Source organism: Gouania willdenowi, chromosome 19 (assembly GCF_900634775.1).
Source record: "Gouania willdenowi chromosome 19, fGouWil2.1, whole genome shotgun sequence".
NCBI lineage: Eukaryota > Metazoa > Chordata > Actinopteri > Blenniiformes > Gobiesocidae > Gouania > Gouania willdenowi.
In genome coordinates, this window is record NC_041062.1 from 8021983 (window position 1) to 8046449 (window position 24467).

At 38.7% G+C, this 24467-nt stretch overlaps 2 protein-coding genes and 1 pseudogene across 5 annotated transcripts; all 3 read right to left on the bottom strand.

Moving 5' to 3' along the window:
* Positions 1-338: 338 nt before the first annotated feature.
* On the bottom strand, positions 339-9445 carry LOC114481318 (PDZ domain-containing protein 7-like). Its single transcript, XM_028476036.1, has 16 exons — positions 9264-9445; positions 8693-8830; positions 8455-8629; positions 8186-8362; positions 7504-7651; positions 6883-6943; positions 6595-6772; positions 5210-5436; positions 4989-5141; positions 4322-4434; positions 4159-4250; positions 3340-3431; positions 3178-3249; positions 2417-2950; positions 2027-2127; positions 339-959 (listed from the first exon to the last, which is right to left on the bottom strand). Exons 1-16 carry the CDS (start codon positions 9424-9426, stop codon positions 816-818), a joined length of 2568 nt encoding a protein of 855 aa, XP_028331837.1. The 5' UTR covers positions 9427-9445; the 3' UTR covers positions 339-815.
* Positions 9446-9666: 221 nt separating this feature from the next.
* Positions 9667-15292, bottom strand: LOC114481319 (peroxiredoxin-like 2A; annotated as a pseudogene).
* Positions 15293-15566: 274 nt separating this feature from the next.
* Positions 15567-23821, bottom strand: LOC114482054 (cilia- and flagella-associated protein 251-like). Of its 4 annotated transcripts, XM_028477254.1 has the most exons (8): positions 22413-22919; positions 21324-21815; positions 19050-19190; positions 18020-18316; positions 16823-16972; positions 16630-16749; positions 16481-16546; positions 15567-16404 (listed from the first exon to the last, which is right to left on the bottom strand). In XM_028477254.1, exons 1-8 carry the CDS (start codon positions 22722-22724, stop codon positions 16375-16377), a joined length of 1608 nt encoding a protein of 535 aa, XP_028333055.1. In that variant the 5' UTR covers positions 22725-22919; the 3' UTR covers positions 15567-16374. The 4 variants fall into 4 exon arrangements, with proteins under 4 accessions (XP_028333055.1, XP_028333058.1, XP_028333056.1 ...); XM_028477257.1 differs by lacking the exons at positions 21324-21815; positions 22413-22919 and adding an exon at positions 23280-23821; XM_028477255.1 differs by lacking the exon at positions 18020-18316.
* Positions 23822-24467: the final 646 nt, after the last annotated feature.

Below are 24467 nucleotides of genomic sequence, written 5' to 3' on the forward strand. Positions count from 1 at the left end.
CCGGAAGTACCAAAATAAAAGCTGATTCCGGTGAATTTGCATATTAGCTAAATATTTAGTTTCACCCGTGACAAAAACATTTACCATTTGAGATTATATTGGAGTTTTACTATTTTTTTCTCATATAAAAAATGTCAATTTTTAGCTTATATGCAATTTCAGCAGAATGCATTTTTATTTTGGTACTTCTGACAAATTTGCATATTAGCTAAATAGTTAGTTTAACCTGTGAAGTTTAGATTTAACATTGACATTAAACATACATTTTTAATCTAAAGGGTAAATCTAAATATTTGACATATCAAATTTCGCAAATATTGCTGAAAATCTGTTCAAAAGTAACATGTAAAAAAATTTTTTAGATGTGGTTTGTGGCTAAAAGTTGCTGTTTATTCTAGCATGCACAACTTCACAATCGGCACCCCATACACTCACTTCCTTTTTGTTAATATTCTTCAATCATCGCAGTGGGAGATTCTTTCACAATATTTTGTACAAACAGGTTAAATGTTTATTTTGATGCTGTACATTTCTTCAACAAACCCTGTGTGGTTTTAATAATAATAAAAAAAATTACTTAACAGTCTTGATGTTTTCCTTTAACTTGTTGAATAGCTCATGTCTACCCTCTATTGGTCACAAAAATGAACTTCACAGGCACTAAGGTTTACGTTGTGGTTAAGAAGCTTCTAAAGCAAACACTGACAGGCATGAGTTATTGGTGGTGATTTCACTCATGAAGGCATCTGGAGCACAAACTATTTTAGCGTAAAAAGTCCCTTTGAGAGTGTGTGTGTGTGTCTTCAACCTGCTCCTCAGGTGTCTTTGGGGACTTTGACTACAAACACCATGGGGTCTCTGGCCTTGTTGCTGAAGGCTTTACGGATCACGTCCACAGCGTGTTGGTGAGTGACTCCATACAGTGAAACTCCGTCTACAGACACCAACTCAAATCCAGCCTGAGCCACAAAGAGAAAGAGAGAGAGAGAGAGGTACATCTGAGACTTCAGCACTTAAGTGCTTTTCTATTAAATCCTTCATTCATCAATCTTACGCCTGAGGTCACTAGTTAGTCATCATGTGTACAACTTCCTTTATTGAAAAGATTTTGTACAATAACTCATTTTTGTATAAATGAAACCCAACAACTGACTGACAATAAGCCTATTAATATTAATATTAATAATATCCCACTAGTATTATAATCTTGGACAAATATCCAATATTTGTGGCATAACTGCCGGCCACAATGGACTTGATTTATATAGCGCTTTATCACCACACTGAAGCAGTCTCAAAGCGCTTTACATATCAGCTCATTCACACTCACACACCAGTGGGAAAGGACTGCCATGCAAGGCGCTAGTCGACCACTGGGAGCAACTTAGGGTTCAGTGTCTTGCCCAAGGACACTTCGACACATAGTTAGGTACTGGGATCGAACCCCCAACCTCCCGATCAGAAGACGACCCACTACCACCTGAGCCACGGTCGCCCCGAATATTTGACACTGTATACTAGTTTTGACCAGTTTGTTTAACTCCGAACTCACTTCCATAAATTGTTATTTACATTTTTATTTTTAAAATTTTGATTCATTTTTTCTATTTTTTGGGTGCACTTTTTTATTTTTTACATTTTTCCATTGGTATTCCATTGGTATTTTTGTTTTCTTACAGCTCTTTTATTGTGTTGCTGAACACAATTGAAATTCCCCTGAGTATCAATGAAGATTTATTCATTCAATTCAAACTGCTACCAGTTCTATCCCAAAATATTTCTCATGGGAGCAGCTATGTTTGACAAGTTATTGATTCCAGTGCAGTGTTTACATAAATTCACACCTAATTTTCCACTTATTTAGGTTTTGTTAGCTTTTCTCCACATTTTCTATAATATTGTGCATTACTACACATTACAAAAGGATGTGTGTTGGGTATGTGACTAATACGAGGCTGGTCCGTGGTTGTATATACATGATATCCATGGTGGCATCCTAGTTTTCTGTGAGATGCATTTGATTTACCTTGAGCACGTCACACGTAGAGGCGGCTCCTCCAGGGAAAATCTTCTCAATTTTCACCACCGGCTGAACCTTGGACTCCATTCCTCCAGATATACTGATCCCTGCAGCAGTAACACAACCACACAATCACAATGTATAATATCAATGAGTTTGGAATGAAATGATACATAAAGACTTTAGAGCAAGATGATCTATTGGATGTAGTGATGAAATGATGCAAATTCAGTTAATGCTATTTATTTCATTTCATCAAACCTGCTTCTTCCTCTTTTCCTCAACAGATTAAAGGGAAGTAACATTTGTGTTGCTATTAGTGAAGTTGTTTATGCTTTTTTTTTTCCTTTCTAAAAGCTGTGTTTAATGTAGTCCGTGTTGACTTTTGCCGTTTACCCAGTGATTGTTTGGTTTTGGAGATGCTGACTGTTTTCAGCTCGTATTCTTTTTCTTGATGCCCGTTCATGTCCTCGTTCCTGATTGGTTGAACTGCGTTAGAATTAAACACTTGAGCCAATGAGGGTCGACTCCTGCGGGCCGCTCCCTGCAGAGTGAAAACCGTGTCCTCGCTCCGTCCTCCTCTGCTCCCTCTGTGAGGCTTAGCACGACCGTTTGTTTCCTCTTTGTTGGACGCTGAGAGGAGAGCGAGCTCGTCGAAATGGACGGAGCGCACGGTGTTGATGTCTGTACGTATAGCAGAGCTGGACTGGCCGCTGTGGGCCAGCAACCAGTTAGGCAGTGGTGGATTGGAGGAAGGATGTCTGCTGTCCATCATCTCAGCACTAAACCTGTCCACTGGGATGTCCAGTAAGGGTGTGAAACATCTGGAGGTCTGTGGACGAGTCAGGCTGAGCTTCTCCAGCTCCTCCAGCAGGTGGTTCTCCTTCTGCACCTCCTCAGTGGAGTGGAGCTCAAAACCTCCCCTAAAATCTGTGCAGTTTTAATGAGAATTACAAGAGAAGAAAGGCCGTTGAATTAGAATTAGATTAAAGCAAAGGCCGCCTGATGAGAATTCCACTAAAACTCAGGCCGTTGGATGATAATTACATTAAAACAAAGGCTGTTTTAGTGACACTCCAGGCTCCATGTGATAGTTCACAATGTGTCAGAAACATGACAAAACTTCCTTCAAAATAAAAGAAGGAAAAAGCACTGACCAGGAATAGGAGTGATGAGACGCCGCTTCGGGGCTCGACCCGAGATTGGAGAGCGAAGAGGAGGAGTTTTAACTGCAATGCAAAGACAACATGTATCCGTCAGTGATATATTTACAGGTTTTTTTTCCTGTGAGTTTTTTTTTTTTTTTATTGATGACTCACTAGAGCGATACTTGAGGATATCGTAAGCTTCAGATTCAACTGCAGCTACCATGTTGTTGAACAGACTTAGGTCTGATGGAGGAAGCAGCATTCTGAAAAACACAAAACGTCATTGTAATCAAAGCTCCATTCCTGTAGGACGAGTTCTCAACCTTGGGGTCAGGACCCCATTTGGAGTCCCGAGACACTGGCAGGGGGTCACCAGATGCTTCAAGAAAAGTAATTTTTTTTTTTACAATTTGAGCTCATTTTTACCCTTTTTCTGCAACAACACCAAACTTGTCAGATTTTAACCTATTTTCATCACTTTTTCTTGCCATATATTTCCTCCTTTTAATGCATTTTTGCTACATTAATCCAATTTCTGCCACTTCATCACATTAACGATTTGTTCTGCCCATTATTTGCCAGTTCATACTAATTGTTTCCACGGTGCTTCAATTGCATTACCCCAACCCCCCATATTTCTGCCACTTTTCCACCATTTTTGGTCCCTTTAACCCATTTTATTTCAGTTTAAAGATGACTAAACAATGTGGTGCAAAAAAAAAAAAAAACTTCCTGGAGAACAGTGGATATTATTCAGATAAATGTGGTTATCACAAATTCATAAAACAATGGACCATCATTTTGCTGAATTTTTGGATGGGCCCCAAAAAGTTCTCCCCTTTATTCCCCCTTATAGATGGTCCTGTCTCCACAGGACTGTTCAATGTTCATGTCTGTGTTCAACCACTTTTATTTTGGGGTTCGCGGGCTGAGACGATTGAGAACCACTGCTCTAAGAGATCATCATGATCCTGTCTCTGGTCTCCTCACCTTATCTCTCTGAGCAGGAGCAGCTTTTCAGGCCGGTCCAGCACAACCAGCAGGTGATGTATCAGGTTTTCCACTGAGTGTCCTGCTGTGTACTGCAACAGGTGAACAGTTTAGTGTAGATGTGGTAACAGTTCGTTGTAAAGCAATAAAAACAGTGTCGTACCTGTCGACAGGAGGTCATCACTGCAGCTGCTTCCTTTTCTGTCAGTAGCCGTCCTGCCATGTCCTCCACCAACCCCAGCATCCTGGAGTTTGGTCTGGAAGCTTCCTGAGCCTCTGATGACAATAGAGGGGACAGTCAAAGGAAGGCCACTACAACTACATAGAAATGGAACAGAATGACTCCAAAAATATACAAAAACACAAACACAGGCCATCATATGAGAATTACACCAAAAACAAAGGCTGTTAGATAAGAATTACACTGAAACAAAAGCTGTAGGATGAGAAGTACACCAAAAACATAGGACGTCGGATGAGAATTACTTTAAAACAAAGGCTGTCAGATGAAAATTACACTAAAAGAAAGTCCGCCTGATGAGAATTACCCCGAAACAAAGGCTGGTGGGTGGGAATTACACTTAAATAAAGGGTGTCAGATGAGAATTACACTAAAATAAATGTTGTTAGATGAGAATTACACTGAAACAGAGGCTGTTGGATAAGAATTGCGCTTAAAAAAAAAAGGCTGTTAGATGAGAATTAAACTAAAACAATTGGTGTCAGATGAGAATTACACTAAAATAAAAAGTTGTTACATGGGAATTACACTAAAACAAAGGCTATCAAATGAGAATTACGCTAAAACAAAAGCTGATAGATGAGACTACCTTTGGTAGAGGGACTCTTGGAGCGCCCTCTGGAGGTGTCTCTTCTCCAACCTCCTTTAAACAGCAGGTTAACCAAGGTCTTGGAGCGCTGCAGGGTGCTCTTCTCCTCTGGGTGCTTCCCTTTCTGTTTCTTCGCCTTCTTCTGAGTGATCTCTACATCAGGGGGTCGTTAAAGTGCGTTAATGTAACCCTGATTCTCTGGTTGTGAGATGTTAACTCACCTTCTATAGTGGCCTGACTCTGTGACCTGGTGATGGGTCGACTCGGTCGGCTGAGGGCGAGGAGCACGGCTGTTTTGGGCGACTCTTTCCTTCCTCTGGTCTCATCTCCTCTGATCATGGTGTCTTTGAGCAGCGTGGTGGGACCGAGGCTGTGGGTGGTGTCCACTGCTGTCCTCTGGGTGGGAAGGTCAGTCTGGATGGAGGTCTCAGTTCTCTCAGACTCTGATCTAAACACAGGAACCATTAAACTCAGTTAGTAAAGGTGGGACGATATATCGTAGAACAAGACATCGCAATATTAAAACCTATCAAGATCCACACGATCTACGACACACCAGATTATTGTATATTTTATTTCTTTATATTCCTAATAAATGTGTCTAGACTTAAAGTCAAATATAAACATTTTCCAAATTTTTTGGTCGATTTTCCATCCCAAAAATTCCATATGGTATAGTCATCACGAGCGCATTATTGTCTTTCGTATCGTCAACTATGTATCGTACAGCCTCTACTAATTAAATATGAATGTTTTACTGCACGTGTCAAACTCAAGGCCCAAGTGCCAAATCTGGCCCTTTGGAGCATCCAATTTGGCCCGCAGGAGAAAGTAAAAATGAAAGAAAACATGAATCAATGTGCGAATGAAACGCAACAATATTTGCAGGTGCTCACAGTTTTACCAGTGCTTATATCACTTGATGGCAGCCATTTTTAATGTTAAACTGTTGTAAGAACTCATTCGTTTAAAATCCTTCAGATTTCCTCAGATTCTTACATATTTTTCTTTATTTAATAGAAATTTGTCACAAAATCAAGGAAATTTAAAGTGAACATCCTGTTGGGACTGATATCTGTCACTTATTGTTTCGATATTGTCAGTTTCTTACATATTTTGTATTTTACATATACGTAGAAGTGCAAACTATGGCACAATAATGTGGAAAGTACTTGTTTTCCCGCACAAAATCTGTGACCTACTTGAAATCAAACTGTTCTGTATTTGGCCCTAGAAATAAATGAGTTTGACACCCCTGTGTCACTGCATACTGTATGTGATATGCAGCAAATTTTGATGACAATTTGTTATTTAATAGTGGAACTTTCAAGTAAAGATGGTCAGATTATGTATTAGTCATTGGACTTTTCCTTCCAAAAAGGATATTAAACCAAAAAAAACAGTAGTTTATTTTACATGTCAAAAATGAAGATTGAAATTTAAGGTATTTTTCTTTATAAAGGGTTGAGAAGGGATAAACAAAATTTTAAAAAATGGTTGGTTTATTTGGTGTGACCAGAAATTGCCGTTTTCAAAGTAATAGCATGTTTGGGAACCGTTTATGGGGCATCAAAGTCAATCTAAATCAAAATGAGGCATTGCTGACCCCTGATCTTCAGTGGAGATGCAGACGTCCACCATGTCCGAGCCGAAGGGCAGGCAAGGCGGGAACATGACCTGTGACAGGCCGCTGAGGGAACTGACCGGAGTCCCAGACGACAGCGACGAGGCAGAGGAGTTGGAGTCTGAACCTTGGGACGAAGACTTCCCTGAACCGTTTGCCACTGAAGCAGAAAACCAGACACTATCAATACGTGTAAAAACATCTGAAATATCACAAAAACAAAACCTCTTTCTGTGTTGGTGGTGTTAAAAAAAAAAAAAACATACATACACTTGTTGAGCCATCGGTATTCAGCCACCATCTCCTTATAAGCCGGATATCGTCCTGCTTCCTGTCAGGAAATGGACAAATAAGACAACAGGAAGCTTGGAATGCTTTATTTGGTAAAATACAAACCACTTTCCTCTCATAACCTCTGATAGTTGAGCTGCTTTTCAACTCCGGGTTCGTTCCATCAAAATAAAACCAAACACGAAACGCCGTCTCAGCACCTGATCCCTGGTGAATAATGCACACGTTCCTGCTGCTTTTCTAACATCACGAAACCCAAGCTGCAACGAGTGAAGTGAGCGAGGAATATTACGAGTGCTACATGCCATCTGTCGGCCTCAGATCAGCATTTTTGATTGTTCATGAGAGAGTGGATTAGAGACGAGAGGCCAGCAGCAGGTCAGGAAGGACTTTATAGGGAGGCCGTTCTTAGAGCCTATTCCCTTTCTAAGAACCAAGCGCCATTGTTGAACATGATCCAGCCTCCTTAGCTAATCGCTAACACTAAAAACGTCACCGAACTGCCTTTTCTTCACAATCATCTACATTCTTTAATTTCTTGTAAACAAAGGTGTGTGTGTTTATAAATGTTCCAGGTTGTGTGTGGTATCCTTCTCTCACCTTGATGGTTAGCATGATGTGGGTGTGGCTCTTCAGCACCTCCACTGCACTGCTGTGACTGATGTCCTCAAAGCTAACTCCATTAGCAGCCACGATCTGGTCCCCTATTTTGATTCCGTTTTGCTCAGCGAGGCCCCCAGGATCCAGTCTGAGACGGACAAAAGGGATTCATATCGTCTTTGGAACATGAAGTTTGATTTGATCTTTGGAGCTTCATTAAAGTGTGAATATAATGTTGAAATGTCAAGTTTTTTTCACATCATGCGACTCATGTGTAAATGTGATATCCATACCAGTAACGTAGTTACCGGCACTTAGGGCTGGGTGATATGGACCAAAATTCATCTCTATATTTTTCTTAAAATAGACGATAATATCTCAGAAACAGAATATTATCTTAGCAATTTGAGCCCATTTTGCCATATTTTAACCTATTTTTATGACTTTTTCTTGCCATTTTTTGCTTTTTAATGCATTTTTGCTACATTACTCCCATTTCTGCCACTTCATCACATTTTAATGTCTTTTCTGCAAATTGTTTTCCACTTTCAAGACATTTTCGTCACCTAAACCCTTTCCACCAGTTTTCCCACATTTTTTGTTATTGTCACTGAAGTTACCTCTTTTCACTATATTTCATGCTTATTTTTGCCAATTTAACCACATTCACAAGTGTACACACTTAGACACGTAGATTCCCAGGCCAAACTCTTTCCCCCCGCGGATGTTGAAGCCCAGGCAGTAGTCGTCAGAGGTGGTGTAAAGATGGACGATCCTTCGCAGGGCACTGCCTGAGCTGGCCTCAGACGGAGTCCGTCCACTCTCCTCTACCACCATGCGTCTGTGGATCAGGTCCACCCTGAAACATCATGCATCTTCGTAAACATTTTAGAAAAAATTTACAGAATGGTGTAGCAGTGATGTGTACGAGCCGGTGCGTTTTTTCATCACCATGTGGTTTTCTCCTTGGAGTAGCGAATTCCTGGGACTTTCCCGACGCGTCTCACCACCATCCTCAGCCTGTTGTTTCCCGTCAGGACCTTCACGGCGCTGCTCATGATGATGCTTTCCAGGCTGACCCCGTTCACCTCCACCAGTTTATCTCCTACCAGCAGCCCAGCTTCCTCTGCCGTCCACACACAGATGAGTTAGTACACGCGCGCACACGCACACACACCTCCAAACCAACCTGCTGTGCTGTTATCCTCCACTTTACTGACAAAGATGCTGAGGCCGTGCTCAGAGCCTCCTCGAACGCTAAATCCCAACTTTCCATCAAAACTCTTATCCACAGTGATCGTGTGAAGGTCCTCACAATCATCTCCGCCTTAGTGGAGATGTTAAAACAGTCAAAACACTTTGATCATTAATTCCAGCAATTTTGTTTTGTCTTCTTTTTAGAAACAATATGTTAAGGTTTCATTTATTCAGACTTTGATCTCTACTTTGATCTCCTGATATGTTTCAACTTTTAATTGTGTGGTTTCTGAGTCATTTTTGTGTATATTTGTTTTAATTTGTGGTTTGGTCAGGAGATCAAACTAAATTTCAAAGTAAATTTCCTGAAAAAAAGTTGTCTGAATAAATTCAACCTTAACATATTACTTTGATCGTTAGTTTTAAAGGCAATACAATCAGACCATATTAAACAAAATCAAAGATGAAATGAGGTTTATTTCCTTTTTGGTACATTTTAAAGAATAATTTAGACATTTTCAATCAATGAACCTGTGTTTGGAGTACACAGGCAACCTCCTCACCATCCACTGGAGAGTTGATGAGGATGACTCGACCCATGGGCGAAGAGGATCGAATTCCCCGTCGCCGCTGCTCCTTCTTTCGTAAGAGGTTGCGTGTAGCCGTGTGAGACCCTTGGGGCACAGGGGTCTTGTCCCTGCGGGACGGATCTGACGAGTGAGCCATGACGGTGGCCGGGTTCCCCTTTCACTCACACTCCACCGCAGGCGGCTCAGCTCCGGGTGGAATCTGGAGCAGAGGGAAAAGTATCCTGAATACTGACACTGATCAATATGTGTTAAACACATCTTCAATGGATGTTTGTGAGCTAAAAATGAGACCAAGGAAAATCACTTACGATGGATTTACAAATTAAAATCTGCACAACTTCTTACATTAAGGTGTGTGGGTCTAAACTGGCTACCCAAGGGCCACGTGCGGTCCATTCTTGTGCAACCCAAGAACTAAATGCACAAAATTACTTTAAAATCCCAAATTGAAAAAAAATTACCCAAAAATGACTACAAAACCATAAAATTAAAACAAATATACATTAAAAAAAATTACTAAAACCACACAATTAAAACAAATCTATACAGAAATTACTCCACAATCACAAAATTGAAATAAATATGCACAACAACTTGTCCGAAACCAAAAGAATAAAAACAAATAAACACAAAAATCACTCCAAAACGATAAAAATCACAACAACAGTACACAAAATGACTCCAAAAATCACAAAATTAAAACAAAAAATACAATAAAAATCACAAATTCACAACAACTGTATACAAAAATGACTCCAAAACCACAAAATTAGCACAAAGTGTTCCTTAAAGCACAAAATGTCCAAATAATTTTCCCATAAGGAAGTGTGAGAGGTTTCCCATGGTCTCATCTTTATAACTCAAATCAAACATCTTATGAAGAGTGTGTAGATGTTATTTTTTTGTGTGTGTGTTTTATTTAACTCACTTAAACAGGTTGCTTTGTGCCATAACTGTGTTGCTGGTGTCCTGGAGTCCCACTGAGGTCTGTTCCTGCCCATGTTATGTCTCTCATCTGTCCAGTCTATAACAAAAACAGCAAAAACAGACAGATTAATCCACATAGTAAAACTTACGTCACTGACACACAGACTGTCAATGGTGTCATTTGTTTACAATCCACGTATATTCATTTTTTCCTGAGGGGAAATTTTAAAAATAGGTGTTAATCCGTTTACCAGCGATGCTCTTTCACCCATGCTGTCACATGTTGCTACCAGAGTTAATGAACATCACTAGTAGTAGTAGTAACCATAGTAACTAAACTTAACCCCAACCCCTGTAATGAGTTATTATACACAATGCTTCTATTAAAAATAACTTTAACACAGTGTACATATTGCAAATATGAAATATAAAAACAAGAACATGAATAGAACAATTAACTTGTTTGTAAATATAATCAGCTAGACATTTTTTTAATTAAGTTTATTTGATTATTTTCTATGGTCGTGACGTCACTGGGGTTCCCTGAAGCGTCGAGCAGGGCTTCAGGACTGCGGACAGCGACGGCTAAAAACACGCCAAATAACCCATTTTTTGCATATTTCATGATCTTTTATTCACATTTCTGATCCCGTTGACACGCATTTACCATTTTGGTCTTCGCAATAAAAACTAGCAACGAACTGCGAATACTTACCGCATATTTTCAGCCCGTAAATGGTTCCTTTAACGTCTTCTGTTCGCACAACATCAATAAATCCCATCGCTAGTCTTTAGATTGATCCCATAACTTGTCAAATATCGATATTAAATACTTTTTTCAGTAGAAAGTAGTTTATCCGACACCGACATTGAGCGCACCTGGTAGGACTGCTAATGACGCATGAAAGACACTCCCCCAAAATCACCTAATTGGCCGAGACAGGCTCTAAGAGGAGCAGCTGATTGGACAGCTAAGGTGCCTGTCAAATCACTAGCAGCAACAAGTGAAATGTGGCCTTTTTTCAGACACGTTTTCTGGAACAATTAATTTACTTTTTTAATCAACTCCACAAGCACAGGCTGGGACGATTTTATTCAATTAAGACGAAAAATTATTTATATTTTTTTCTAAATAAAAACATGTGACTCTGTACATTTTTGAGTATTTCTGTTTACAGTGATTTTTGTAATTAAATTTTTTTATCATTTCATGTGTTTTTGTGGAATTATACCTTGTGTTTTGTATCGCGCTCCGTCATTTTTGTTAATTTATTTGATGTAATTTTGTCTAATTTTGTTGTTTAATATCTTTTATTTTGTGTACTTGTTTTGTATATCTGTCATTTTGTGTATTTTTGTTTTATACATTTTATTTTGTGTATTTCTATCGTCATTTGGTATTTTCTGTCATTTTGTGAATTTTTGTTATTTTGTAAATTATTCTGCAGTTTTGTGTATTTTTAAGCTACTTCTGTATTTATGGAGTAGTTTTGTTTATTTTTGTTGTCCCTTTATACATTTTTCTTGTATTTGTGTATTTCCGTTAGCGTGTTCCTGGATTCATTTTCAGTATACTTTGGGGGCCGCTCATAGTGTAGACATCTTAAACTCAAGGCTTGCAGGCCAAATCTGGCCAACCATTTTGGGCGGTGGGAGTTTTTATCAAAAATATGCCACTCACCATATCAGTCCCTCCAAATTCAACGACAATTCTAGTATTCTCAAATAATCCCTACAAATTATATAACATTAAAAAAAAAAACTTGACAAAAATTGAAGGAAATTTTAAGTATTTGTAAATATCTTCAAGGTTTCATGTGACATTTAGGATATTACGTTGCTTTTATACATTTTGACATGTGAAAAGTGCAAAGTATGTTGAAATTGTGATTGGTTATCAAAGCATGGAAGTTCAGAGTTAAGACATCAAACTGCACAACAGAAACTGTTTTATTGTTCAAACGATCAATAGGAAATCACAGCGTTAACGGAGGAAACCGAGTGTTTGACATCAAGTCTGTCTCTTGTTTAGACTTTAAAGGCAGGCCATCATTAAAACACTCAACCACATAAACAGTTACACTGTAAAAAAAAAAAATTAAATAAAAATGCATCACATCGTTTGTTTTCTGCAGTGCAATCATTTTCTATGGCTTTACATGGTTTTAGATAATAATGGTAGAATCTAATTGACTTCTCACTAGAAAAGTTACATGTTTTCTACAGACAGTTCTTGGATTGTTCTTGCAGCTCGAAGGATGTCAGCAGTTTCTACTTTATCTCCAAACTCAATCTCTCTGTGTTCCAGAAGTATTCCCTGCAACAACAAAAACTTTCTTTCAAGTATTACATTTTCCTCTTAATCTTTGGGTTTATACATGTGGAAGTATTTCAAAACACACAGAGAAAGAAATTACATAAGAAAAAAGGAAATAGGAAGATATCAGCAGATGCCTCTGAAGAAGACTGACAGGTGACAGTCAAAACATGTCAAGAGATCAAAGTACATTTCCTGAAAAGCGTTTGTTTGAATAAAATAAACCTTAACATATTATTCAAAAAAAAGAGAAAAAGAACTTGCTGGAATTACTACGTGGAAGTCAAGAAAACATCAAAGCAATCAGCAGATACCTCTGAAGAAGGCTGGCAGTTGACAGTCAAAACATGTTAAGAGATCAAAGTACATTTCCTGAAAAAGTTTTGTGTGAATAAATGAAACTTTAACATATTAGGAAGGTTTTACCTGGTGTTCTCGTCCAATCACAAACACTCCGCCGAGGACAAACCCCTCACCAAAAATGTTTCCCATGAAGCCTTTCCTGAAGGCCCTGAGGCCACTCATCCACACCCCAACCCGCAGGAACCCCAGCAGACCCATCCTCCGCTCACGAGGTCCAAAAAAGCATCTCTGCAAACCAAGAACAAAAAACTCAGTCATGGAGTTTGAAACTGATTTACCACATTGTGAATGACTGCAGTGTGTGTTCCATAAACCAGCATCTAATACTAACACTGTTTAAAAACAAGTAACCAAGAGAAAGCACGAAGTTCACCTTCTCATCCAGGAAGATCTCCCCCTGGAAGTAAGATCTGAAGTCCTGGACCTCAGAGCCCACGTCCTCCTTCACCACAGCGTACAAAGGAACCCCAAGATGGTCCAGCTGGGGCCTCAGAGAGGACAGCTCTGCAGCCTCCTGCAGAACAAATACACTAGCATGCAACTGTCGATTTCAAAAGCACATCTCAATGATCTTCCTCTTTAAAGGCTTCACGCTTATATTTCCCTAATTTTGTGGCAAATTTGGGGACATTTTGTGGAATAATTCCATACTAATTTCAGGATTTCATCAATTTGAGATTAAAAATGACTTATGTGGAGTTTTATTGATTTTGTGTATTTTGGAGGGGTTGATATTAGGGTTGCAAAGGGCCAGAACATTTCTGGTAATTTTTTTTACAGAAACTTAAGTTCGGGGAATGTTAAAAAAAAAATAAAATAGACTTTTGTGGAGTTATTTACTGGAATTACCCAGAAAATGTAAAATAGTTGATGCTGAAACTTTAGATGATGCTAAAATATATTTGAGAAATTTCTGTAATCTAGTTGAAAAGTTTGCTTATTTTAAATTAAATCATATTTATGTTTGGATATAACAGTTGTTAAAAATGACTTAATTTCTGGTTAATTCCAATAAATAATTTCCAAGGAAAAATTATGTATTTCACACTATGAATATTACTGTGAATAATTTGAGCTTATTTTTGCTTTTTTTTCTGCAACTACATCAAACTTGCTATATTTTTAACCTATTTTCATCACTTTTTCTTGCCATATTTTTGCTCCTTTTAATGCATTTTTGCTACATTACTCCCATTTCTGCCTTAAATTTCAATGCTTTTTCTGCAATTTTTTTTCCCACTTTCAAGACATTTATGAACCCCATCAACCACTTTTCCCACCTAATGTTGTATATGTTGACCCATTGTCACTTTTAACCTCTTTTCACCATATTTCATGCTTATTTTTGCCAATTTAACCACATTTACAATTTGTCATGCCCATTATTTGTTCATTTAAACTAATTATTTCTACTAATTGTTCCAATAATGACACTTTGAACCCTTTATACCACTTTTTCTGTCCATTTTTGCCCACTCTAATTTTTAACTTTTAACCATTTTCTGTATTTTTTTTTTAAAATCCCAGTTCACCATATGCTCCCTGAGTCTGGAGTTTGACAAATGTGACCTAGAGTAAAACACATATTAAAGATTACATCTTTTCTATGGCTGTCAATAAATAAACTTGTGTTACTTCTGAAAGCATTTCCAACCTCTCTGCACAGAAATCATCCAGGCCTCCTCACTGCCATGATAACAGCTCCTGATCTGTCCCACAGAACCTTTGCCTTGAAGCTCCTTGGTTCTGAGGAGAAATGAGGTCAAAGGTGGTCCTGATGAGCCTCTATGGTTAAGGTGAAGCACATGTGAAGTGATGTCCTACCTCCTGTCAGGGTTTGGAGGTCAGTGTGTTCCAGGTCACTTTGAGCTGCTCTCTGTGGAGGTGTGAGGAATAAATCTGTCAGTGAATTCAGGAATGTAGAAATAAACCCGCACACAGTGAATAAAGCACTGCGGATGATTCCTAGCAGAACCATGATATGTTCTCCTTAGATCCTTCACTACATCACCATTGATCCTCAGTACTACAGCAGCGAGTTTAATCAAAGAGCAGCTGCTGGTCTACCAGAGCCTCTAAGGACCGCCCACTTCTTGAGAACACGCGCTCAGCCGCAGCTATGACACAAGTTAGTGTCTGGAGCTGGAGGGAAAAAAATCGATTTATCGAATTTGTAGATAAAATAAATAAATAGAATATTATATATATATAAATATATATAATTTTTTATTCGCACTATGCTGAGATGCTAAGGGAAGAGTTTATTATTTTTTTTAATTGTAATGTTATATGTTATAAAATATGTAGTTATCTGATTTCTTGATCAGAAATTTTAAGCTACTGTGCAGTTACTGTTGCACTTTTGCTAAAACCTGGATCAAAGCTTGAAATTGTTGAATGATCGAATCGAAACTCGATTTTTTTTCTTTAAAGCCCAGCCCTTAAACAAACATAACAAAAAACTAAAATAGAACAAATAAAAAACAGAACAACTCCATCCATCCATCCATCCATTTTCATACCCCCTTATTCCCGTTTAACAGGGTCGCGGGGGTCTGCCGGTGCCAATATCCGGCTCTCATAGGGCGCTGGGCGGGGGTACACCCTGGACAGGGCGCCAGTCCATCACAGGGCAACACAGACACAGACAACCATTCACTCTCATTCATTCCTATGGGCAATTTAGAGACTCCAATCAACCTTACAGTCATGTTTTTGATTGTGGGAAGAAGCCGGAGTTCCCGGAGGAAACCCACGCAGCACGGGGAGAACATGCAAACTCCACACAGAAAGGACCCAAGTCCACCCCAGGGCTTGAACCCAGGACCTTCTTGCTGTGGGGCGGACATGCTAACCACTAAGCCACTGTTAAACTGTTTTTTGACCTATATATAATTTGTGTCTTAATCACTGATGAGCTTGACCATTTTATGTCCAATATCATCTGATAATATTGCCCATCTCTAGTAATTAACCTTGAGTTTTAAAAATCATAAAGAAGTACGTAAAGTTGTTTCTTAACACTTGGGTCCTTTCTGTGTGGAGATTGCATGTTCTCCCTATGATCGTGTGTGTTTTTTTCCACCCACCATCCCAAAACAACATGTATATCAGGGTATGAGTGTGACATGTGATGGACTGGCGCCCTATCCAGGGTGTAACACTGCCTATAGCGCCCCTTGAAGCCTGGAGTTAACCTACAGTGAACACTGATTCATTTAATACAGGGATAGCCTATAGCAGCATGTCAGAGGGTTAGGCTACAATGCTAATGCTAATGGTAAATTCTGATACTCCACAACGTACTGTAATATTTTGGTACTAATGATGGACACTTATGTTTTAATATTTGTTTTAAAAGTAAGATGACAAAAAATATTTATCAGCAATTACACAACACATTTAGAAACAGTAAATAGTTTATTTTATTAATTATGAGTTGGCATGTTGGAGAAGATGTGGGTGTGGCTGAGTTGATCAGCTGTTGTCTTCTTCATTATCTTCATCCTAAAAAAAAAAGCAATAATAAATTTATTAAAACATGAATACAGAATGAAACAATACATCTCTTCTGTGAACTCACAGGTTGTTCTGTCTCCTCGATCTTAGCTGGTACTGTGTTGTCATTCTCCGGTTGGACCTTGTCCTCCTGATAAGAAAGTTAAACCACTTATCATCACTTTGTGTTTGCATTCTTACACACAGTTGTGTTTAAATAAATAAAGGCCGTGCCTGCTCGGTTCCTGTGGGTTCCTCTATGGGTTCTTCATCAACTGGGGTCCCCTCCTCTGGTTCCAGAGGTGGATCTGACTCCACCTTGGTCAGGGCTTCTTCTTCCTCTTCTTCTTTGATCTTAGAAAGGGATAAAAGAACTAATTAAACTGAAGAACATTACAATGCTCTTGCTATAATATTTCATCATCACCTTCTTCTCGTCGTAACTTTCCTCCTCTTTAACACGTTCTTCTTCTTCTACGTCAGCACTTGGTTCATCCTCTCTTTCTTCTTTAATGCTTTCATTCTGTGGATCCACGTCAATGTTTTCTTCTGAAGGTTCATCTCCCTCTGGCTCCTCCTGATCAGAAAGATAGGAAGGATTCACTTATTGATCAGTTTAGTGCACAAGGACTGGTTACTAATAGACACACACGTCACTTAAACCAGAGTTTCTCAACCTTGGGGTCGCAAGACACTGGGAGGGGGTTGCCAGATGCCTTTTTGAACAATTTGAGCCAATTTTCGCTTGTTTTTCCCCTTTTTCTGCAACTACAGTAAACTTAACCTTTTTTCATCACTTTTTCTTGCCAATTTTTTGCTCCTTTTAATGCAATTTTGCTACATTACTCACATCTTTTCCCACCTAGTTCTATATGTTGACCCATTGTTGTCACTTTTAACCTCTTTTCACCATATTTCATGCTTGTTTTTGCCAATTTAATCACCTTTACGATTTTTCATGCCCATTATTTGCCAGTTTAAACTAATCATTCCAATAATGACACTGTGAACCCTTTTTTCTCTCTGTTTTTGCTGACTCTAATTTGCAAATTTTAACCAATTTCTGTGGTTTTTAAAATCCCATTTCACCACCTTTTCCACCCTTTTTGGTCACTTTCAACCCATTTTATTTCTGGTTAAAACAAGGATTTACATCTTTGAGATGATTATATACTATGGCACAAATAATAATAAACTACCTGGATAACAGTGGATATTATTTGTATAAATAAAAAAAAATTGTTCATCACAGATTCATAGAACAATGGACCATCATTTTGCAGACTTTGTTAATGGGTCCCAAAAAGTTCTCCCCTTTATTCCTCCTTATAGATGGCCCTGTCTCCACATGACTGTTCTTCAATGTTCATGTCTGTGTTCAAACACCTTCAGGTACAGTGGGGATTCTCGGTTTCTGGAACCTGTATTTTGAAGGGTCGTGAAAAGGTTGAGAACCACTGACTTAAACCATCACTCTAACGATAAGACTTTCAATCCCACCAAAGAAATCCATGCACAGTGTGACTCCCACCAACCAAGCAAGTCAGAAATCAAACCAAAACAGACTAGAAATAGAGGCGACCACCACCAGAAGCATAAACACGTCAAATCCAGCCACAGTCACCTCCTGAGCGCTCGTTTTATCAGATAGACTTTGTTCATCAGCTGTCTGCGACTGCTTGGGATTATCTTCATGTGTTCCTGGATCAGATGCATCAGATTTCTCCTGTTTTTCTGCATCAGGAGTCTGTGCTGCTCCCTCTTCAGATTCTGGATTAGCAGCTTCTGATTGGGGTTCTTGTGAGAGAATTTCTAACGCTCCTTTTTTTTCAGGATTCGGTTCCTCTGGATCTACAGTCTTTGAGTTCTCCTCGGTTCCTGTTGGTGTGGCTGTCACTTGTGGATCCGACTCCTCCGATACCTGTTATTGTGTCAATGTCTACACACTCAAAAGGAAAAACTTTGAATGCTTTTCTGAGCTTAAGGCAGGTGTGTCAAACTATTTTAGTTCAGGGGACAAATACGGAGCAGTTTGACCTCAAGTGGGCCACAGACATTATGCGGGAAAACAAGCAATTCTAACATTATTGTGCTATAGTTTGCATATCTATGTGTACATAAAAGGCCAAATATGTACTGTAAGTAACCAACAATATCCAAGCAATAAGTGATAGATATCAGCCCCAACGGGGTCTTCAATTAATTTCCTAAATTTTGTGACCAATTTATATTTAATCAAGGGAAAAATGTGAAAAATAAAGGATTTTGTAAGAATTGAGTTTTTTCAACTGTTTCACATTAAAAATGACTGCAATCATATGACCGGGAAAACTGTGAGCCCCTGCACATGTTGAGTTTCATTTACACAATGATTCATGTTTTCTGTCATTTTTAATTTCTCCTGCAGGCCGAATTGGATGCTCCAAGGGGCCGGATTGGCCCCCCGGGCCATTAGTTTGATGCATGTGACTTAAGACCTTTAGAGGAAGGTGAAGAACATTGCAGACAGAGACTCACTAATGGTGATATTAATATCAAAGACCATTAATAAGTAACACCAGCATAATCTGTGAAACTAGAAATTATTCAAAATATTTTAAAATTGTCATAGTTAGACGAAATAAACATTTCAGCGCTTTTATGTCACAACTTACTTGTTTTACACTGATTTTAAGCTCCTCCTCCACCTCCTCTTTTTTTGCTTGTTGTCCTGCCTTCTCTCGCTCCTCCTCTTTTATTACTTGTTGTCCTGCTTTCTCTCGCTCCTCCTCCAGCAGGGCCAGATTAGCTTCTTTCTGCAAATAAAAGTGAGGTCTGATCAAACTTGCAGCTCTAAAACACTTTGGGGTATAAAGTCTTTTATGGACAGATGAGTGATTTGCTTGTGTATTTGTTATTATGGCCGTATATGCTGTGTACGTCCCAGTCTGCAGAGCTCTTTCTCTTTTCCAGATTGAAAACAAATTAGATTTTAAGATACAAAAGTGACTCTATATATATATATATATATATATATTATTTATTGTTATCTTACATTCGCTGGGACTTTTCAATGAAGTCCCAGTTTCACCATAATTTAACGCTTTAAAATGTGTTTCACTTTGTTTATTACTGCTTATTTCTATTTATTCTACATGAATGACATCTTGATTGATATTTGCTCACTTTTGTTTAACGTTTGATGGGATTTTTTCAGATATGCATAAACGATATCCCCCGTTTGGTTTTCTATGACTGTTTACCCTAATGCTGTGTAGTCCTGAGTGTATTGAACTAATGATAAGTTTCCTTTACGTTGCTGTTCCTTGGCAAGTTCTTAATTTTGATATTCTGTTGTAAATTGTAAAATGCCATATCTGTTTATTCTTGTACATATTTGTCAATGAAATAATAAAAATGTGTAAAATGTAACCGAGCCAGTGTCGACCTTAAAAACCACATTGATATAATTGGATTTTTAGGTCTTATTTGTTTGATAAAATTATTTTTCTTTACACAACATTGTTTAATTGAAATGTTTAATTTTTTTATGCTAATAAAGTTTTATTTAAACTATTTATTATAAACTCAGGAGTGTCTGTGTGCATTGGTAAAGACTCCTGCATTATTGCGCTGTACGATGTCGCCCCCTGCTGACTGAGTAGTGAAACAGCACCTCACCTCCTTCATAAGTAAACGGTTGGAGTCGTGTTTGTAGAGCCAGTGCGCCAGAAACGAGATGGGATTTTGCGGCCGTCGCTCGACCACTTCAGCTAATCCCTTCACCAGACACTCGCCGAGATGCTCCTTCACGTACTCAGAGTCCATGTTTAGCTAAATATATAACAAATAACTCACATTCACCGTGAAACCGATACAATACAAACTCAGTATATGTAGTAGCAACAAACCGACGTCAAAACATCCGTTTTGTTGAGTCCTGGCTGTGTTCGCAATGGCGCACTGTCAACAATAAGTCTGACGTCAGAACTAGTCTGTAGCGCGTCCCGTCTCCATGGTGACGGTGTGACACCACTACAAATCCCTCTCGATGCCAAACTAGGTTCCAACTCATTAATGTGGACAAAATGTTTATACTTTTTTGCGTCATATTTTAAGATTGATTTTTGTGTTGTTGATTCTAAATGTTTGACTTCAGCTTTTCAGCTCTCACTGTTGCTACTATAACATTTTGACCTAAAATGGCTTTAATTTGATTTTTAATTATAATTGCACAATACATTTGTACTACTGAACATCACATTTAGGATATTTGGTTGTCACAGCACAGCAGCATATATTCAGGAATATATGCTGAAAACGTCATTAAAAACCATAAAACGTGTGCACGTGAATTTATATACATATACACTTACAAATTTCTTTAAATTATTTTTTTAAATGCCAAAAAATGGAGGGTGTAAGACAAACACTGAAGAAACAATGAAACTCCAAATGGAGGTAAGGCATAAAACCGGCTAAGAAATTTCAAGCGCTATAAAATTGAAATAAGCCTATAGTAAGGCATAAAAAAGACGAAATAATTTCAAACACCAAAAAACAGAGGTAAGGCTATAGTAAGGCATTAAAACTTGAGAAAAATTTCAAATGCTAAAAAACGGAGGTACGGCTGTAAGGCACAAAAAGGGCGAAATGTTGTAAAATGCCAAAAATTGAGGTAAGGGTATTTATTGTAAGGCATAAAAAAGGGCAAAAATAATTCAAACGCCAAAAATTAGAGGTAAGGCAATAAAGACTTACTTTTTAGATTCATTCATTTTGATATGGCTTCAAATTTGGAGAAAGAGATGCCACTAAAAAACATCCCTGCTGTGATGAGCAGATTCCCAGCTCCTTTTAGATTGGGCGGAGACCTGTGATTAACACTGATATTCACAGTTAGTCATGCACGAGAATTTTAGTGAAAACTGTGAGCCTTCGTTTTCTACCTCAATGGTGTTCTGTTTAATCATAGGGGATCCACACTTGATGCAAAATCGTAGCAGTTCTTTCAGCCGTTCTTCATATACCAGGAAAAGTCGCTCTTTGTGAGTGTCAGGATTTTTATTCAACTTTAATGACTCCTGAAAGCTATAAGGAGAGCTAATAAGACTTGGGTAATAATTAGAACTACTTGAAGTTGTTCCTTGTGAAAAAAGTATTTCCATAGGTTCCTCCAGATTACCCTGTCCGTCTGGGGATTCTCTCTTAACATAGGGATGATCCAATAGGACCTCCAATACAATATCAAGAGGAAATTGACATTCTGCGTCACACGTTGCCACCCTCGATTCGGGCCACTCAGTTTGTGTCGCCACTTCTTGGGTTGTTTGAATCAAGGTCCCAGGTAGATCCCTTTTGTCAATGAGCACAGGTTCGTCATGTTTAGGTTCTTCTTTTGGGTTTGACGGGCCAGGATTGCTCAGAAGGTCATCTTGTGTCTAGAATACAAAGAAAATGCAAAAACACATGTTTTATCAATGCTGTTCACGCATAAAGCTCCTTAAGTCGAAATACATTTTTGATCAATAACACATGAAATGATAATGTACCATCATACCACATAACAATTCAATTTAGAAAACACTACTGCATATACTGAGAGAAAGGGCAAATGGGGGTACGCAATGGCACTACAGGGGGTACTTGACAATATATTGATGATGGAAATTTGCTCATTCAAACATGAACTAAAAGTACAAGGGTCAGTCTTGGACCCAGAACAGGCAGGAGATGACCAGAAATGATCAAACTATTCAGGAGGCACTAACTAACTAAACTTAACTACACGAAATGGTCACGTGACTTCCGGTAACGTAATCTTTTGTACGGATAGAATGCCGGTATATAAATGTATACGTACTAGGAGACACTTCATAATGTATTGATAGCCACTGCCAATCAAAATCCCTTTGACACACACATATAGTAGGAATCAAAACAGTAGAGCAGAAATGTTTGATGTGATTGTAATGACTGTAAAATAAGTATTTGTCACTGCTGTAGCTGCACGCTTTCGTACAAAAACACTTGCATACCTGTTGTCGTTTCCTCTCAGAACTTCTTACACTGGAATGACGAAGCTGTCGGGGTGTTTTGTAGGGAAATATGGTGGGAATAGCGTCTGGTTTAAGTTGGTTCCTCCTCTTCCGTGATCCCAGCAACTCACACTGAAGCCTTGTGCTGTCGTCTAAACAACAAGCCTCAAAATGCGCCGAGCAGAGACGAGGATTTTTCGGCAGCGACGTTCTTCCGACGGCGTTAATCCAAGCCCGGCGCCTATGAGACTCTTTTGGAAAACAAAAGAGGACTGTTCTCTTTGAGCAACCAAAAGCAGCGCAAGTTGGCATTTTATCAAAAAAATGCTGGCTAAATTATCGATGAAGCAGTCTGAACCATAGGCTGAACGTTTCACTCAATGATATCACCAACAATAACGTGAGATAAAGATGGTAGAACACCCAAAAAGGACAATAATGTCATTCTCTAAAGGGACAATATCTCTCTCTAAAGAAAGGGAAAGCATGCCTCTTCTTCTCTGCTTAATGCAGTCTATGAAACAGCAGAGTTGGAGGTGTCGCCCCCCTGCGGTCACAAAGTCTTCTTCAAGGTTTTATGGCGGTTGGCACACAACGATTTAGTGCATTACCGCCACCCACTGGATTATAAGTGAACTAGGATTTAAGAGGACCAACTCACTTGAAAAATAAAAAAAATAACAAAAAGTAAATAACTTAAGTAAATAATTTACACGTTGTTTGATGAAACTTCCCAAACTATCAATTAATGACATACAGCGGATTGTCCGCTCATTTAGCTTAATGGAGAAAGGCTTCACATTATTTTATGTTTGTTCATATATAATAAGCTTTGAATGTCAATCACTTATGCTAATGTTAACTCACTCGCTCAGCAGAGGAGCAGTAGTCATGGTCAGGACATGGTACGTCCATGTCCTCCTCGGGGTCCTGAGAGTCTGGTCGCTCTCTTCGCTCCCAAACACCAGGACGAGGGGTAGAAAAGGTGAAATTATTCCATTCATAAAGAACGGGTACAGCTCCACCTCTTAAACGCCGACGCCCCCGTGGATTTGATGGCTCCTTCATGTCAGCTGGCAAAAAATGACGACTACAGACCCTAGTGTGATTTGTAATCTGAAAAATATCTCTCCGGATGTTGATGACCCACTTTTTTCGCCGCTCATCTTCTTGTGGGAATGTAAAAAAACTCAAAGCAGAATTACATCGAGCTGAAGCTGTACACTTAGGGACGCAACAGTGGTATCTTGATGTGCTATCTTCTCTTGTTTGGAAGGTGAACTTTGTCCTTTTGGATGTCATTGTGTTGACACACAACCACACAGTTAGGCACAATAAAAGGAAACTGTGAAAAACGCGTTTCAAAAGTGTGCCGGCTCACTGTTTGGACTGTCGCAAGCTAGCGTCGCGGTAACAGGAAAAACGTCATCGGTCTTATTTTCAACCGGAAATACGTCACGTCTCACTTTGTTTATAGCCCCATGCACATAAAGGCCAGATGTCTCGTCTGCACTGGCAGCCATCTTGTCTCAGTCAGCCCATGATAATGTGTTGTAGTGGTGCATGTACTTTTTAGATATCAATAACTTGCTCAATTTTCTACCGATTTTCAAACGGTTTAGTTTGTTATAAAGGTCAGAGATGTCGTTATAACACTGAACGTATGGATGATTTCATTACACTTCCGGTCAATAGTTTTGGATGACCTACTTATTTCCCCATTGGACTTCAGATAGGTGCAATGAATACACGCACACATAGACACACACATTAATATATCAAATCAATATATGAGCTGCTAAAACTTGACGTACAGAATGGCAACCGGAGATACAGTATGCGTATACTTTTATTAATGGAATATTACTAATATGATGAAATAATTTTAATTATTACATGTTTAGTCTAAACAAGTAATAATTCAAAATATTGTATCATGGTAATCATTTATGAATGTGACATTTATTTGCAATAAAAAATACATACAAGATTTCTCTTTACAAATACACATCAATAAATATTGCATGTTGAAATCCCAGAACTAGACTACACACA

Bases quoted from the DNA above. Each gene is read 5' to 3' on its own strand.
- LOC114481318 (XM_028476036.1), bottom strand. From the start codon at position 9,426: ATGGCTCACTCGTCAGATCCGTCCCGCAGGGACAAGACCCCTGTGCCC. The intron at 8,630-8,692 runs GTTGGTTTGGAG...TGTGGACGGCAG, and splicing joins GGAGGATAACAGCACAGCAG to AGGAAGCTGGGCTGCTGGTA. The intron at 3,250-3,339 runs GTGAGTCATCAA...TTTGCATTGCAG, and splicing joins TATCCTCAAGTATCGCTCTA to TTAAAACTCCTCCTCTTCGC.
- LOC114482054 (XM_028477254.1), bottom strand. From the start codon at position 22,724: ATGCCAACTTGCGCTGCTTTTGGTTGCTCAAAGAGAACAGTCCTCTTT. The intron at 16,973-18,019 runs GTGACTGTGGCT...CTTTCTGATCAG, and splicing joins ATAAAACGAGCGCTCAGGAG to GAGGAGCCAGAGGGAGATGA. The intron at 16,750-16,822 runs GTGATGATGAAA...TCCCTTTCTAAG, and splicing joins AAAGTTACGACGAGAAGAAG to ATCAAAGAAGAAGAGGAAGA.